This window comes from Electrona antarctica, assembly GCF_951216825.1.
Source record: "Electrona antarctica genome assembly, chromosome: 3".
In the NCBI taxonomy this organism is placed as follows: Eukaryota; Metazoa; Chordata; class Actinopteri; order Myctophiformes; family Myctophidae; genus Electrona; species Electrona antarctica.
In genome coordinates, this window is record NC_136808.1 from 27784401 (window position 1) to 27800001 (window position 15601).

The 15601-nt window shown below is 43.6% G+C and overlaps 1 protein-coding gene across 2 annotated transcripts in view; it reads right to left on the bottom strand.

The window, feature by feature from the left end:
- Window positions 1-15601, bottom strand: part of arnt2 (aryl-hydrocarbon receptor nuclear translocator 2) — an 88803-nt gene that overhangs the window by 16669 nt on the left and 56533 nt on the right. For both annotated transcript variants that reach the window (XM_079496680.1, XM_079496679.1), the window contains exons 12-13: window positions 12147-12298; window positions 363-438 (exon numbers count right to left, since the gene is read on the bottom strand). In XM_079496680.1, the coding sequence (XP_079352806.1) occupies window positions 363-438; window positions 12147-12298 (228 nt within the window). The remainder of the gene's footprint in view (window positions 1-362; window positions 439-12146; window positions 12299-15601) is intronic.

A 15601-nucleotide genomic window follows, 5' to 3' on the forward strand; every position in this document is an offset into this window, starting at 1 on the left:
TCGACTAAAATCAATTGTAGATTTAGCAGACTAAAATAAACTGTAGATTTAGCAGACTAAAATAAACTGTAGATTTAGTTGACTAAAATGATAAAACTAGACTAAAATGTATTCAAAAGACTATGACAAAAGAATAAATGTGCTGTTAAACTCAACACTGGACTGTTTACCTGGGACAGGTCGTAGTTAACCCTATGTTTACCTGGGACAGGTCGTAGTTAACCCTATGTTTACCTGGGACAGGTCGTAGTTAATCCTATGTTTACCTGGGACAGGTCGTAGTTAACCCTATGTTTACCTGGGACAGGTCGTAGTTAACCCTATGTTTACCTGGGACAGGTCGTAGTTAACCCTATGTTTACCTGGGACAGGTCGTAGGCGGTCAGTCCATCTCTCTGGTGGACCTCCAGTTCTTGTTGCTGCTGCTGCTGGAGCTGCCTATAGGAGAAACACACAACACTACACATTACTACACATTACTACACAACACTACACATCACTACACAACACTACACATTACTACATACTTCACATACACTACTGCTGCTGCCTGGAGCTGACTATAGGATAAACACACAACACTACACCCTGGACCCTCTCGAACACACAACACCACATGATGTCAGACAATTCACAATTTACAATGTAGTCATTTATCAGACGCTCTTAATCCAGAGCCTCTTACAGGAAGCAAGAACAACACATGGCATTGGTAATACATCAAATACATAGAAATAGTCATCAATAATCATACGTATGCTAAGGACCTAATAGTGGGATATAAACTATACAGTATACTATGTCTACATAAAATGTTATCTAAGTTACACAAGTTGAGCCTTTGCATACGTCTGTAGGTCGTTGATGCTAGGGCAAGTGCTACAGGCTAAGATGGAGTCTTAGCCTGGATGAAGAGGTGGGTTTTCAGACTACGGCGGAAGATTGGGAGTGAGTCTGTCCGACAATTCCAGCCCTCAGCGATGTGCCAAGTGTCCCTGAGAAGACACTCAACCCCTAATTGGCCCAAATGAAAGCAGAGAGTCTGTTCTTTCATAAGGTATATAGTATTTACTATTTATATATCGCTATAGGCCTTATTTTTTTATGGACCTGAACAACGTGTTTCATACATTATGTCTTCTCTCTCACCATTTTTGGTGGGCGCAAGCTGAATTAAAAAGCCAATTACTGACGAACGGTAGATGGGATCAATGTGTACCTTTTTTCCTCGTGAAAGCAGACATTCAGGGCTTTCATTCGGTGTATAGTATGTATAGGATATTTTTTGTGTTCATTTTTATATCCGCCTGTCAATGGAAGATGGTAAAATAGGCACTTTGGATTTAACATCATGTCCTGTGTTTTCAGGGGTGACCCGAATAATCTGTCAATGATTAAACAAATTAAATAACAAGTGTAACTATTGTGAACAGATGGCGTGTACATATGCAGTGTAACTATTGTGAACAGATGCTGTGTAACTATTGTGGACAGATGCAGTGTACATATGCGTGGTATTTCCTTCATAGTAAATATGCTCTCAATTAATTCTCACGAGGAGCAGTTGTTTTCTACTTCTAAACGCCTTCCAGCAGACTTTTCTCCGAGGTTACGGACCATTGGTAGCTTGGCAACCGTGATATGTTCCCCAATTGCATCCGTTCCCTTTTCTTAAGTCGCTGGTACACAGAATGCGCTGTGCAGAATCCAGCTTAAAAAACAGCCACTTATTTTCAAAGGCTCGCCAGTGGATTTCCTCTGAGCTTTCTGAACCAAGATGACCTGCTTCATGAATAGACGGTCAGACGGGGTGATATTACCACGCTCTCAGAGCCACTATTAGCCAACAGATCTCTCCAAGTATTAAGTGGCCATGACCATCTCTCTCTCTCTCATTCCTTTTCTCTGATGACCATCTCTCTCTCTCTCATTCCTTTTCTCTGATGCGGGTCATTCAGAAGATGCCAGACTACATACAAGAAAGAACAGGAAGGAGAGAGAGAGAGAGAGAGACAGAGAGACACTAGGAGACTTAATGTGCGTTCAGACTTGAATTTAAATATTCGCCTCGGATCGTCCCGTCCCGTTTGTGCTGTGCCAGGTCGCGCCGCAACCATTTGCGGCGTTCGCGCAACTTCTCGTCTTTGCATTGACTTTGTATGCTCACGTGTCTCTCTCACACACACGCACGCACGCACGCACGCACGCACGCACGCACGCACGCACGCACGAAAGAACAGGAAGCACGCACACACACACACACACACACACACACACACACACACACACACACACACACACACACACACACACACACACACACACACACACACACACACACACACACACACACACACACACACACACACACACACACACACACACACACACACACACACACACACACACACACACACACACCACCTGGAGTGGTAAGCATGGATCAAGGCTAAATCAAATATGGATGGAAAATGTTGGTAGGCAAAGTGGATTTGTGAAACAGCGTGAAAGCATTCCCCTCCCACTAGCACTGTGTTTCATAATCAATTCTTAGGGCCGATTCATACTCCTATTTTACCGCTGTTTCGGCGCTGTAGTGCCGAAATGATTTCGGCTCGTCAGAGCCATACAGGCCTACAGCCATACAGCCACCCAGTTGAAGGCTTTTTAACCTTTGCTTTTATGAAATATATATTTTATGAGATCATTAGGATTTTCAGGAAGATTTAACATTCTATTGCTAGTTGGATAATCTCAAATAGGTCATCTACAAGTGAGCACATTGAGAGCTTGTAGATCGGCTACTTTCGCTGCGCAACACGCTTCCATATAGAAGACATGCTGACTTCTATGGAATCCAAGTGACCGAAATGAGTCGTGGCGACTGAGAACTTTAATCTATGGGTAAGCCCCAAACACGCTCACGCTGCAGGACTTTATGTGAACTGTGTAAAGAATGTTAAGATGTTTGGAGCCAGAGCTCAAAGTTTCCACAGTAACACGACTCCCGGGGCCAAGCGCAGCGCACGGCAGCACCTCTGCAACGCTCAGCATCACACAAAACCGGCAGAAAAAAATGGCTCGGAAATAGACTAAAACATATTTAATTCTCCTCTCCATGGTCTGTGCCTGTACCCAGACTCAGAGGCCCATGCAAATCCTCATATTCAATATTGTAGCGGTTGTAATCTGTTCTTTCTGCTCCAGCCGCCTTGGCGAAGCCGCCACCGTGCCCCTTGTACTGCAGCACTGTTCTCATTTTGACACACATAGTAGTCATAAGGAGGTTTATAACCATGGCAACCAACATACGGACTCTCTCTCTCTCTCTCTCTCTCTCTCTCTCTCTCTCTCTCTCTCTCTCTCTCTCACACAGACAGACCTCTGCAGGTTTTCAAAACTCCGCCTGGAATCCTAGAAGCCCTGAACGACTTTTGTTGTGACCTCATAAATCTACTGTTTTTCAGCTATACAACTTCCACAATGCACACGCACGCACACGGGCGCACGCACGCACGCACAACGCCTGCACAAAACACACACATGCACACTGGCTTCAGTGTAAATTTCGGGTCGACTGAAACTATGACAATAAAACAATCGTCCACTACCTTTTTTCACTGACAAAAACAAAAAAAAAGCTATGATGATTAAAACTAAGACTAAATATATATATATCTTGTCAACAATAAAAACGACAGACCTCTGCAGGTCTTCAAAACTCCAGTTTTCAAAACTTCAGTTTTGAAGACAGTATTATCACACGAAAAGATGAAATTACCTACCTAGGTTCCATCCTAGAGGCTAATCTTCGCTCCTATGCCACAAAATGTGGAATGCCCTACCAACAGTCATTAAGACATGCGAATCCCTTGACTCCTTCAAAACCGCTCTCAAAGGGCACCTACGGACGGCTGCAATTCGAAACGGGCCCCCGTAAAAAATATATAAAATCTTTGAATATATATTGTATAACAGCGAACGTTTTTAACTTAAAATATTTGCTTCTGGGGGGGGGGGGGGGGGGGGGGGTCCCTGGAACAACATATTTTCAGATGGGGGTCTGCGGCCATATGCAGAAAATTCGGGGGGTCCTTGACATGAAATAGTTTGAGAACCACTGACATAGAAACATGAGCTTTTTCAGAAAACTGTCAGGATTTAGAAGACTTTTGTAGAATCGACCTCAGGTCTAAATGGGTGAACTGTACCACTTGGCAGCCATGTTACCATTCCATTCCATCCTCTGTGTCTTACAGACACAGGATAGGAACGAGAAACAGGAAATTGAACCGGATGGTGATGTGGAGCAAACCTCTGCATCTCGTCACAACAACCGACTGCAGTGTGTCAACAATAACAACTAAATGTAACTCCAGACACAGGAAAAACAAGTGCACTCACAGGTAAGCAACAGAGCACACTAGGGACCGCTAGCTCCCGCACGCGCACGCACGCACACACACACACGTACGCAGAAACATCTGCCAGTATTGTGCATGTAAATAAAAGCAGGTCCGTGTGGAGAGGAAGCCAAAGGGGAAAAAAACGGTGCTATTTCAGGGCAGTCTGCAGCAGTGGTGCAACGTAATGTAATGTGTTCATTCCATGTCCAGCCAGGGAAACTCCTCCCCTCTGTCAGGGAAACTCCTCCCCTCTGTCAGGGAAACTCCTTCCCTCTGTCAGCCGGGGAAACTCCTCCCCTCTGTCAGCCGGGGAAACTCCTCCCCTCTGTCAGCCGGGGAAGCTCCTCCCCTCTGTCAGCCGGGGAAACTCCTCCCCTCTGTCAGGGAAACTCCTCCCCTCTGTCAGCTGATGCGCTACAGTACGTCCAACCGGGGAAACTCCTCCCCTCTGTCAGGGAAACTCCTCCCCTCTGTCAGCTGAAAAAGAAGAGGCATGCTCACTCCTCATGCATTGAAGGAAGCATGAGGTCACTCCCTTTCTCTCCCCAGGTTGGCAGAGGGAGAGTTTAACGCCCAGGATTACAGCGTAGACAATTGGCACCGGATGAGAAAAATGGGTTACAAAACCGTGGGTTAAAAAATAAAGAAATAAAATACGGTACATAAATGAGGTTTCATTCTGGGAGTCTCTCTCAGTGGGTCCGTTTTGCCCCCATTCTTCAGCAGCATTGATTTATGTCTTAACTTAATAGCACACACGCACGCACACATGCACACGCACGCACGTCGTGCTGTGATGAACACAACACAGCCCTCAGCTTCATAACTCTGTGTTGGTCTGATAAATGGGATCTAATTTCTTTTGTTGTGACCTCATAAATCTACAGTTTTTCAGCTCTCGGCTCACTCGCCTCGACCGGATACAACTTGCACACGCGCACGCACACAGGCGCACACTCACGCACGCACAGCGCCCGCACAAAACACACACATGTACACAGGCTTCAGTGTAAATTTCGTATCGACTGAAACTACTGTATGACAATAAAACAATCGTCCTACCTTTTTTCACTGACGAAAACTCAATAAAAACTAGATAGAAATTAAGCTATGATGACTAAAACTAAGACTAAATATATTGTCAATTTTGTCAACAATAAAAACCAGACTAAAATGTTAGAGGGACTAGTGGAGTAGAGATCCAGTAGAACTAAATGTCAGGGAGGGACTAGTGGAGAAGAGATCCAGTAGAAATGTTAGGGAGGGACTAGTGGAGAAGAGATCCAGTAGAACTAAATGTTAGTGAGGGACTAGTGGAGAAGAGATCCAGTAGAACTAAATGTTAGGGAGGGACTAGTGGAGAAGAGATCCAGTAGAACTAACTGTCAGGGAGGGACTAGTGGAGAAGAGATCCAGTAGAAATGTTAGGGAGGGACTAGTGGAGAAGAGATCCAGTAGAACGAAATGTTAGGGAGGGACTAGTGGAGAAGAGATCCAGTAGAAATGTTAGGGAGGGACTAGTGGAGAAGAGATCCAGTAGAACTAAATGTTAGGGAGGGACTAGTGGAGAAGAGATCCAGTAGAACTAAATGTTAGGGAGGGACTAGTGGAGAAGAGATCCAGTAGAACTAAATGTTAGGGAGGGACTAGTAGAGAAGAGATCCAGTAGCACTAAATGTTAGGGAGGGACTAGTGGAGAAGAGATCCAGTAGAACTAAATGTTAGGGAGGGACTATTGGAGAAGAGATCCAGTAGAACTAAATGTTAGGGAGGGACTAGTGGAGAAGAGATCCAGTAGAACTAAATGTTAGGGAGGGACTAGTGGAGAAGAGATCCAGTAGAACTAAATGTTAGGGAGGGACTAGTGGAGAAGAGATCCAGTAGAACTAAATGTTAGGGAGGGACTAGTGGAGAAGAGATCCAGTAGAACTAAATGTTAGGGAGGGACTAGTGGAGAAGAGATCCAGTAGAACTAAATGTTAGGGAGGGACTAGTGGAGAAGAGATCCAGTAGAACTAAATGTTAGGGAGGGACTAGTGGAGAAGAGATCCAGTAGAACTAAATGTTAGGGAGGGACTAGTGGATAAGAGATCCAGTAGAAATGTTAGGGAGGGACTAGTGGAGAAGAGATCCAGTAGAACTAAATGTTAGGGAGGGACTAGTGGAGAAGAGATTCAGTAGAACTAAATGTTAGGGAGGGACTAGTGGATAAGAGATCCAGTAGAAATGTTAGGGAGGGACTAGTGGAGAAGAGATCCAGTAGAACTAAATGTTAGGGAGGGACTAGTGGAGAAGAGATCCAGTAGAACTAAATGTTAGGGAGGGACTAGTGGAGAAGAGATCCAGTAGAAATGTTAGGGAGGGACTAGTGGAGAAGAGATCCAGTAGAACTAAATGTTAGGGAGGGACTAGTGGAGAAGAGATCCAGTAGAACTAAATGTTAGGGAGGGACTAGTGGAGAAGAGATCCAGTAGAACTAAATGTTAGGGAGGGACTAGTGGAGAAGAGATCCAGTAGAACTAAATGTTAGGGAGGGACTAGTGGAGAAGAGATCCAGTAGAACTAAATGTTAGGGAGGGACTAGTGGAGAAGAGATCCAGTAGAACTAAATGTTAGGGAGGGACTAGTGGAGAAGAGATCCAGTAGAAATGTTAGGGAGGGACTAGTGGAGAAGAGATCCAGTAGAACTAAATGTTAGGGAGGGACTAGTGGAGAAGAGATCCAGTAGAACTAAATGTTAGGGAGGGACTAGTGGAGAAGAGATCCAGTAGAACTAAATGTTAGGGAGGGACTAGTGGAGAAGAGATCCAGTAGAACTAAATGTTAGGGAGGGACTAGTGGAGAAGAGATCCAGTAGAACTAAATGTTAGGGAGGGACTAGTGGAGAAGAGATCCAGTAGAACTAAATGTTAGGGAGGGACTAGTGGAGAAGAGATCCAGTAGAACTAAATGTTAGGGAGGGACTATAGTGGAGAAGAGATCCAGTAGAACTAAAAGACAAGTCATTTTATGTTTGGTTGCGTTCGGGTGTTGAGGTCCGAAAATGAAAATGCTATTTTCGGCACACAAACTCAATGGCCAAAATACATTTTAGTCGACTAAATCAACTGTAGATTTAGTCTAAAATGGCTAAAACTAGACAACAACTAAGACACTTCAGATGACTAAAATATAACTAAAACTAAGTCGAATTCTTTTCAAAAGACTAAAAACCAGATCAAGATTTTCCGTCCAAATCAACCCTGACACTGCATGTCTTACACACTAGGATGATCATATTGGAAGACTTAAGGTCTATAAACACAAAACGCATCCACATGTTTACTCAGCTTATCTGATCCTGCTATTAGCGTTATGCCAGGAGCCTTGATCGGAAAACACGACAAATACTGCTTTCCACTCGCATAAAAACATGTGGAAAAAGTACTCAAATGGTTTATTTAAGTAAAAGTATCAATACTGCTATGTACTCCGTTACAAGTAAAAGTCTGGAATTCTAAATGTACTTGACTAAAAGTATAAAAGTATTGGCGTCAAAATGTACTTAAAGTACCAAAAGTAGAAAGTACACATTATGCAGAATGTCCCATTTTAAGTGTTTAAATGTATAAAATGTACAAACTAAATATTTTGAAAATAGCCGATCTACAAGCGACACATTGTCAGCTTGTAGATCTGCTATTTTCAAATGGCCGAATTGTAAACAGGGCTCTGTTTTCTGAGATGCAGTGGGTTAGTAGTAAAAGTACAGTATGTGTCTCTGAGATGCAGTGGGTTAGTAGTAAAAGTACAGGATGTGTCTCTGAGATGCAGTGGGTTAGTAGTAAACGTACTGGAAATTGGAAATACTCCACTTTACTTTAGGTAAATGTACTTGGATACTTTCCACCACTGGGTGTGTGCAACAAGAACTATTTGAGCGTCCAAATCAAATGAAACACAGAACTGCACCGATGTTCCGGAGCGTGAGAGAGGAATGTTTGTTTTGGAGAGGCATCCAACGGTTCAACGAGAGGCATCCAACGGTTTGTCCAACGGTTCAACAAGAGAGAACCTCTATTATATTGATGCCGATCAGTGCAGAGTCGAGAAGCTGTGGCGCACCGCGCTGCGCCGTCGCCCGGCCTCAACTCAACAACCCATATCATCTCTGCACGGGCAAGATGACAAGACCTACAGTGACGTCACTGCCCCCTACTGCTTAGCACCTGCCACTGCTGTTGTTGGGCACATCGGCATGTAATGCATTGTACTTTACTTACTGATGTCCAATTTAAAAACTAAAGCTTCAAAATATGCGTGTCCTTCAAAAGGTTTTCAAAAATCTTCTGAATTGTTCACAAATAGCAACAACATTCAGTTCTATTGCAGCTATTTTTTTTATCAGTATACTGTATACTTAAAAGATGGAGTGCCGTTATTTTTGTACTTTTTCTGTTTTGTATGTGTTTTTGTTTTGTATGTGTCTATGGAGTTAACATTACTCTAATAGACCCCCAGGTGTTTTGTATGTGTCTATGGAGTTAACATTACTCTAATAGACCCCCAGGTGTTTTGTATGTGTCTATGGAGTTAACATTACTCTAATAGACCCCCAGGTGTTTTGTATGTGTCTATGGAGTTAACATTACTCTAATAGACCCCCAGGTGTTTTGTATGTGTCTATGGAGTTAACATTACTCTAATAGACCCCCAGGTGTTTTGTATGTGTCTATGGAGTTAACATTACTCTAATAGACCCCCAGGTGTTTTGTACGTGTCTATGGAGTTAACATTACTCTAATAGACCGCCAGGGTGTTTTGTACGTGTCTATGGAGTTAACATTACTCTAATAGACCCCCAGGTGTTTTGTATGTGTCTATGGAGTTAACATTACTCTAATAGACCCCCAGGTGTTTTGTATGTGTCTATGGAGTTAACATTACTCTAATAGACCCCCAGGTGTTTTGTATGTGTCTATGGAGTTAACATTACTCTAATAGACCCCCAGGTGTTTTGTATGTGTCTATGGAGTTAACATTACTCTAGACCCCCAGGTGTTTTGTATGTGTCTATGGAGTTAACATTACTCTAATAGACCGCCAGGTGTGGTTAGAATATTGAAAAATGTCTTCCTTGTGTAGCCTGTTTGGTTTCTTCCTAAACGCTTTGAGTCAAAAGGCTCAATCGAAATACACAACTTTAGTGACATCACAATATCATCCCCTCCCCTAACCACTCCCCCTTTAACAGCTGTGGGGGTGTGGCTTCAGTCCAGGTTCACTGCCAACCTGAACACCAGGTATACTTAACTGGTGGGTGTGGCCACATGGTGGGTGTGGCCACATGGTGGGTGTGGCCAGATAAAAGACTCCATAGATAACGTGTACCGTTTCGTTTCGTGAAAAAAATCATAATGGAAAAAAAAGAATGTGGGGCTTATGTGGGGGGCCAATAAGGGCTTATGTGGGGGGCCAGTAAGGGCTTATGTGGGGGGCCAATAAGGGCTTATGTGGGGGGCCAATAAGGGCTTATGTGGGGGGCCAATAAGGCCCATTGGCCCTTCAAGACGAACATTTGACAAGTAATGATAATTCCACTATGACAATTATTATTTATAATTATACTTTTTAATGTGCTGGCTGCCATCTGTCAGTTTTAGTTTCAGACTAATGAGAACGTATTGCTTATTTTACTGACATGACATGGCACGAGGGACGGACTCGACGAAAACACCAACCCCCAGAAATTGGCGCACGCTACGCGCTATGCGCACACGCTACGCTCTACGTATGTGCACACGCTACGCACTATGCGCACATGCTACGCGCTACGTATGTGCACACGCTATGTTCACACACGCTATGTTCACACACATGTGCCCTTTTCTGGGGTTTGAGCCCCTGCCCCCTCAGTGCTCTACGCACAGCCCTGGGTCCATGCGTGGACCAGTGTTGATTTTGGCAGCAAATTTAGATTTTAGTTTTAGTCATAGTCTCTTGAATAGTTTTCATTTAGTTTTAGTCACATTTTAATCACCTGGAATGTTTTAGTGTTGTGTCTAGTTTTAGTTGACTAAATCTACAGTTGATTTAGACGACTAAAATTTATTTTGGCGGGCATGATGCCGTCGTATTGACTGATTTTACACTTGTAGATCGGCTATTTCCAGCATGCAACCAAGTGTATAATGACTTTTACTGGATCTCTTGTCCACTAGTCCCTTCCTAACATTTTAGTCTAGTTTTTATTTGTTGACGAAATTGTCAATATATTTAGTCTTACTTTTAGTCATCATATCTTAGTTTTCATTTAGTTTCCATTTAGTTTTCTTGAGTGAAAAACGGTAGGCCTAGTTGACGGACATTTTTCGTCATAGTTTTAGTCGAGGAAATCAACACTGGTGTGGACCAGCAGGTACTACGGGGCACGGCAGGGACCAGAAAGCAGACAAGCAGCAGACAGAGTCTTCCAGACCAGCAGGTACTACGGGGCACGGCAGGGACCAGAAAGCAGACAAGCAGCAGACAGAGTCTTCCAGACCAGCAGGTACTACGGGGCACCGCAGGGACCAGAAAGCAGACAAGCAGCAGACAGAGTCTTCCAGACCAGCAGGTGCCACGGGGCACGGCAGGGACCAGAAAGCAGACAAGCAGCAGATAGTCTTCCAGGAGGAACACACGGGGGAATTAAAACTGGCACCTTTCCAACTGCCTCCTTCTTAACAGCTTGTTAACAACACGCACGTCAATAAAAGTAGCCAAATATTATGGTGCGTGTGTGTGTGTGTGTGTGTGTGTGTGTGTGTGTGTGTTGGCCGTAACGGACATTGCTTCCAGTGTGTAGAGACTGTTTGAGTAAATATTATGCCAGCGGAGGTTGTATTAATTATTCAGGGGGGGATGAGTCACATGGTGTCTGGAGGGGCAAACTGGTGCAACGCTAACTAAGACAAAAACGTTGCCTTTTTTACCGAACAGAGCTAGTTTCCCAACTCCATGTAGGAAAAGGGTTATTCTTTCTGCTCCTTCTTTCCTCAAGCCCTTGGATGCAGTTCATCCCTCTGCTCTGCCATTTATATCTTACAGAACTCATCACTGCATCCATTATGACAGAGTGGGCTGGACTTCCTTGGCCGACAGGCGAAACAAACTGGTATCTGTTTATTTTTAAAGCAATTGATGGAACTTTACCGTTGTATATTAAAGCTCTGCTGGATTGGAATCCTGTAACATATAGGACACGCTCCAGTCACTGGCTCACACTAAGGGTCCCAAATGTAAACACAGAGGTGGGGAAAACAGCCTTTTGTTTTAGTGCCCCAACCACGTAGAATGACCTACAGCTTAAATTAAAGATCTGCTCTCCCATTACATACGGTCAATTTAAATCTTTGATTACAGACTTACCCCCAAGTGTCTGCAACTGTTTATTGCTTTGACATGTTGTATTATGTGTATCTCGACGACACTGCAAATGAGGATGACCTCAATGTCTTTCGAGAATAAATAAAGCTTTGAATGAATGAATGCATGATTGGATAATGAGTACAACTGAACTCAGATAAGGTTTTGCAAAGTTGTTAAACTGAAGTGAAAAATATTATAATATACTGTAATATGAAATAAAATATATTACCAAAGTATTCTGATCGGCACCCCATGGACATCATGGGACACACTTTGACAACCCATATGCTACAGTGTGTGCGTGTGTGTGCGTGTGCGTGCGTGCGTGCGTGCGTGCGTGCGTAAACATACTTGACGTTGGTGTTGGTACAGATGATGTACTCGATCTCGTCAGAGTACGGGTTCTGGAAGGTGAAACTACTGGTTCTGATCAGCATCCACTCTCTGTTCTTCATACGAAACCTGAACATCACAGACAGAACCTGACCTTTCAACTTCACCACCTGAGAGAGAGAGACAGAGAGAGAGAGAGACAGAGACAGAGAGAGAGGAAGAGAGAGAGAGAGAGAGAGATAGAGCGAGAGAGAGAGAGAGGAAGAGAGAGAGGGAGAGAAAAGGAGACAGAAAAGCAATTAAGTACCTTTCTTTTTTATTCACACCTCGCGAGCAGTGAATGCAGAACATTACATTTATAGTGAAACAGTAGTGAATGCAGAACTAACTGCCAATTATGCCTGTTGGTTGACGATAATGAATAACACAGAAAATGATATACGGTGTGGAAATAGGAAATAGTCATATAAATGAGAAATACAACATTGAACTAAATGTCAGGGAGGGACTAGTGGAGAAGAGATCCAGTAGAACTAAATGTTAGGGAGGGACTAGTGGAGAAGAGATCCAGTAGAACTAAATGTTAGGGAGGGACTAGTGGAGAAGAGATCCAGTAGAACTAAATGTTAGGGAGGGACTAGTGGATAAGAGATCCAGTAGAACTAAATGTTAGGGAGGGACTAGTGGAGAAGAGATCCAGTAGAACTAAATGTCAGGGAGGGACTAGTGGAGAAGAGATCCAGTAGAACTAAATGTCAGGGAGGTACTAGTGGAGAAGAGATTCAGTAGAACTAAATGTTAGGGAGGGACTAGTGGAGAAGAGATCCAGTAGAACTAAATGTCAGGGAGGGACTAGGGGAGAAGAGATCCAGTAGAACTAAATGTCAGGGAGGGACTAGTGGAGAAGAGATCCAGTAGAACTAAATGTTAGGAGGGACTAGTGGAGAAGAGATCCAGTAGAACTAAATGTCAGGGACGGACTAGTGGAGAAGAGATCCAGTAGAACTAAATGTCAGGGAGGGACTAGTGGAGAAGAGATCCAGTAGAACTAAATGTCAGGGAGGGACTAGTGGAGAAGAGATTCAGTAGAACTAAATGTTAGGGAGGGACTAGTGGAGAAGAGATCCAGTATAACTAAATGTCAGGGAGGGACTAGTGGAGAAGAGATCCAGTAGAACTAAATGTCAGGGAGGGACTAGTGGAGAAGAGATCCAGTAGAACTAAATGTTAGGGAAGGACTAGTGGAGAAGAGATCCAGTAGAACTAAATGTTAGGAGGGACTAGTGGAGAAGAGATCCAGTAGAACTAAATGTCAGGGAGGGACTAGTGGAGAAGAGATCCAGTAGAACTAAATGTTAGGAGGGACTAGTGGAGAAGAGATCCAGTAGAACGAAATGTCAGGGACGGACTAGTGGAGAAGAGATCCAGTAGAACTAAATGTTAGGAGGGACTAGTGGAGAAGAGATCCAGTAGAACTAAATGTCAGGGAGGGACTAGTGGAGAAGAGCTCCAGTAGAACTAAATGTTAGGGGGGACTAGTGGAGAAGAGATCCAGTAGAACTAAATGTTAGGGAGGGACTAGTGGAGAAGAGATCCAGTAGAACTAAATGTCAGGGAGTGACTAGTGGAGAAGAGATCCAGTAGAACTAAATGTCAGGGAGGGACTAGTGGAGAAGAGATTCAGTAGAACTAAATGTTAGGGAGGGACTAGTGGAGAAGAGATCCAGTAGAACTAAATGTCAGGGAGGGACTAGTGGAGAAGAGATCCAGTAGAACTAAATGTCAGGGAGGGACTAGTGGAGAAGAGATCCAGTAGAACTAAATGTTAGGGAGGGACTAGTGGAGAAGAGATCCAGTAGAACTAAATGTTAGGAGGGACTAGTGGAGAAGAGATCCAGTAGAACTAAATGTTAGGAGGGACTAGTGGAGAAGAGATCCAGTAGAACTAAATGCCAGGGAGGGACTAGTGGAGAAGAGATCCAGTAGAACTAAATGTTAGGAGGGACTAGTGGAGAAGAGATCCAGTAGAACTAAATGTCAGGGACGGACTAGTGGAGAAGAGATCCAGTAGAACTAAATGTTAGGAGGGACTAGTGGAGAAGAGATCCAGTAGAACTAAATGTCAGGGAGGGACTAGTGGAGAAGAGCTCCAGTAGAACTAAATGTTAGGAGGGACTAGTGGAGAAGAGATCCAGTAGAACTAAATGTTAGGGAGGGACTAGTGGAGAAGAGATCCAGTAGAACTAAATGTTAGGGAAGGACTAGTGGAGAAGAGATCCAGCTCTGAAAATAGCAGATCTACAAGCTCACAACGTGTCGCAGTGCGTCACGTTCTGAGGTTGTAGTGTTATTTTCTACGTACAACAAAGTGTAAAATCGGTCATTATGACATTAGGCACCGCCAAAATGCATAATACTCGTCTAAATCAACTGTAGATTCAGGTGACTAAAATCTTATGGTATTTAATCAACTAAAACTACATTAAAAACTAAACTTTTCAGGTGACTAAAATGTGACCCAAACTAAATGGAATTTTAATCAAAAGACTAAAACTAATTATGACTAAAACTAAATCAAAATGTGATGTCAAAACAAAATCAACCCTGGCTGTCAGGTGATGTTGTGCATTCTCTGTGCGTCTCTCTCTCTCTCTCTCTCTCTCTCTCTCTCTCTCTCTCTCTCTCTCTCTCTCTCTCTCTCTCTCTCTCTCTCTCTCTCTCTCTCTCTCTCTCTCTCTCTCTCTCTCTCTCTCTCTCTCTCTCTCTCTCTCTCTCTCTCTCTCTCTCTCTCTCGCATACGCACACGCACACGCGCACACACACACACGCACGCACACGAGCCTGTTCCCAGCCTATCACTCAGTCAGCTGTCAGAGAGTGTAATGAAAAGCACCGCTTGCTTCTCCAATATGAAATGGATCTGAAATGAGTTGGAAATAAGCCGGGCGAGTAGGGAGGAGTCGAGGACTCAGCGGGCGATCGGCACTGATATAGAGCTGTGTGCCCCCCTCTCTCTCTCTCGCTCTGGAGGGAAGGTAATAGATTCCTTCCAGAGGAGGAAGGATTTATACTTTTGATTTTAGTTGTAGTCATAGTCTCTTGAATAGTTTTCATTTAGTTTTACTCACATTTTGGAAAGATTTATGGCCAAATTCACAACAGCGTTTACGCTCATATCGTGAGTTTACGGACATTTACAAGGATTACCACGTTACGTGTGGAATTCAAGAACTTGAACGGACGGACGGACGGACTTGAGTTGACGGACGTTGGTCCACTCAGATCCAAGTCAGCTTGGAGGGTGGTGTACTAGTGATCAAGGCATGCGTATATTTATTTAGAAGGCTTTAGTCTTTATGCTGAATCAATTAATAGTCCCCAAACCTCAAAAAAGATATGTACGTGCCCAGCATTTGTCAACACACACATACATAAAAGAAGAAAATGTATCAACTGCTTAGCTTTTATGCTGA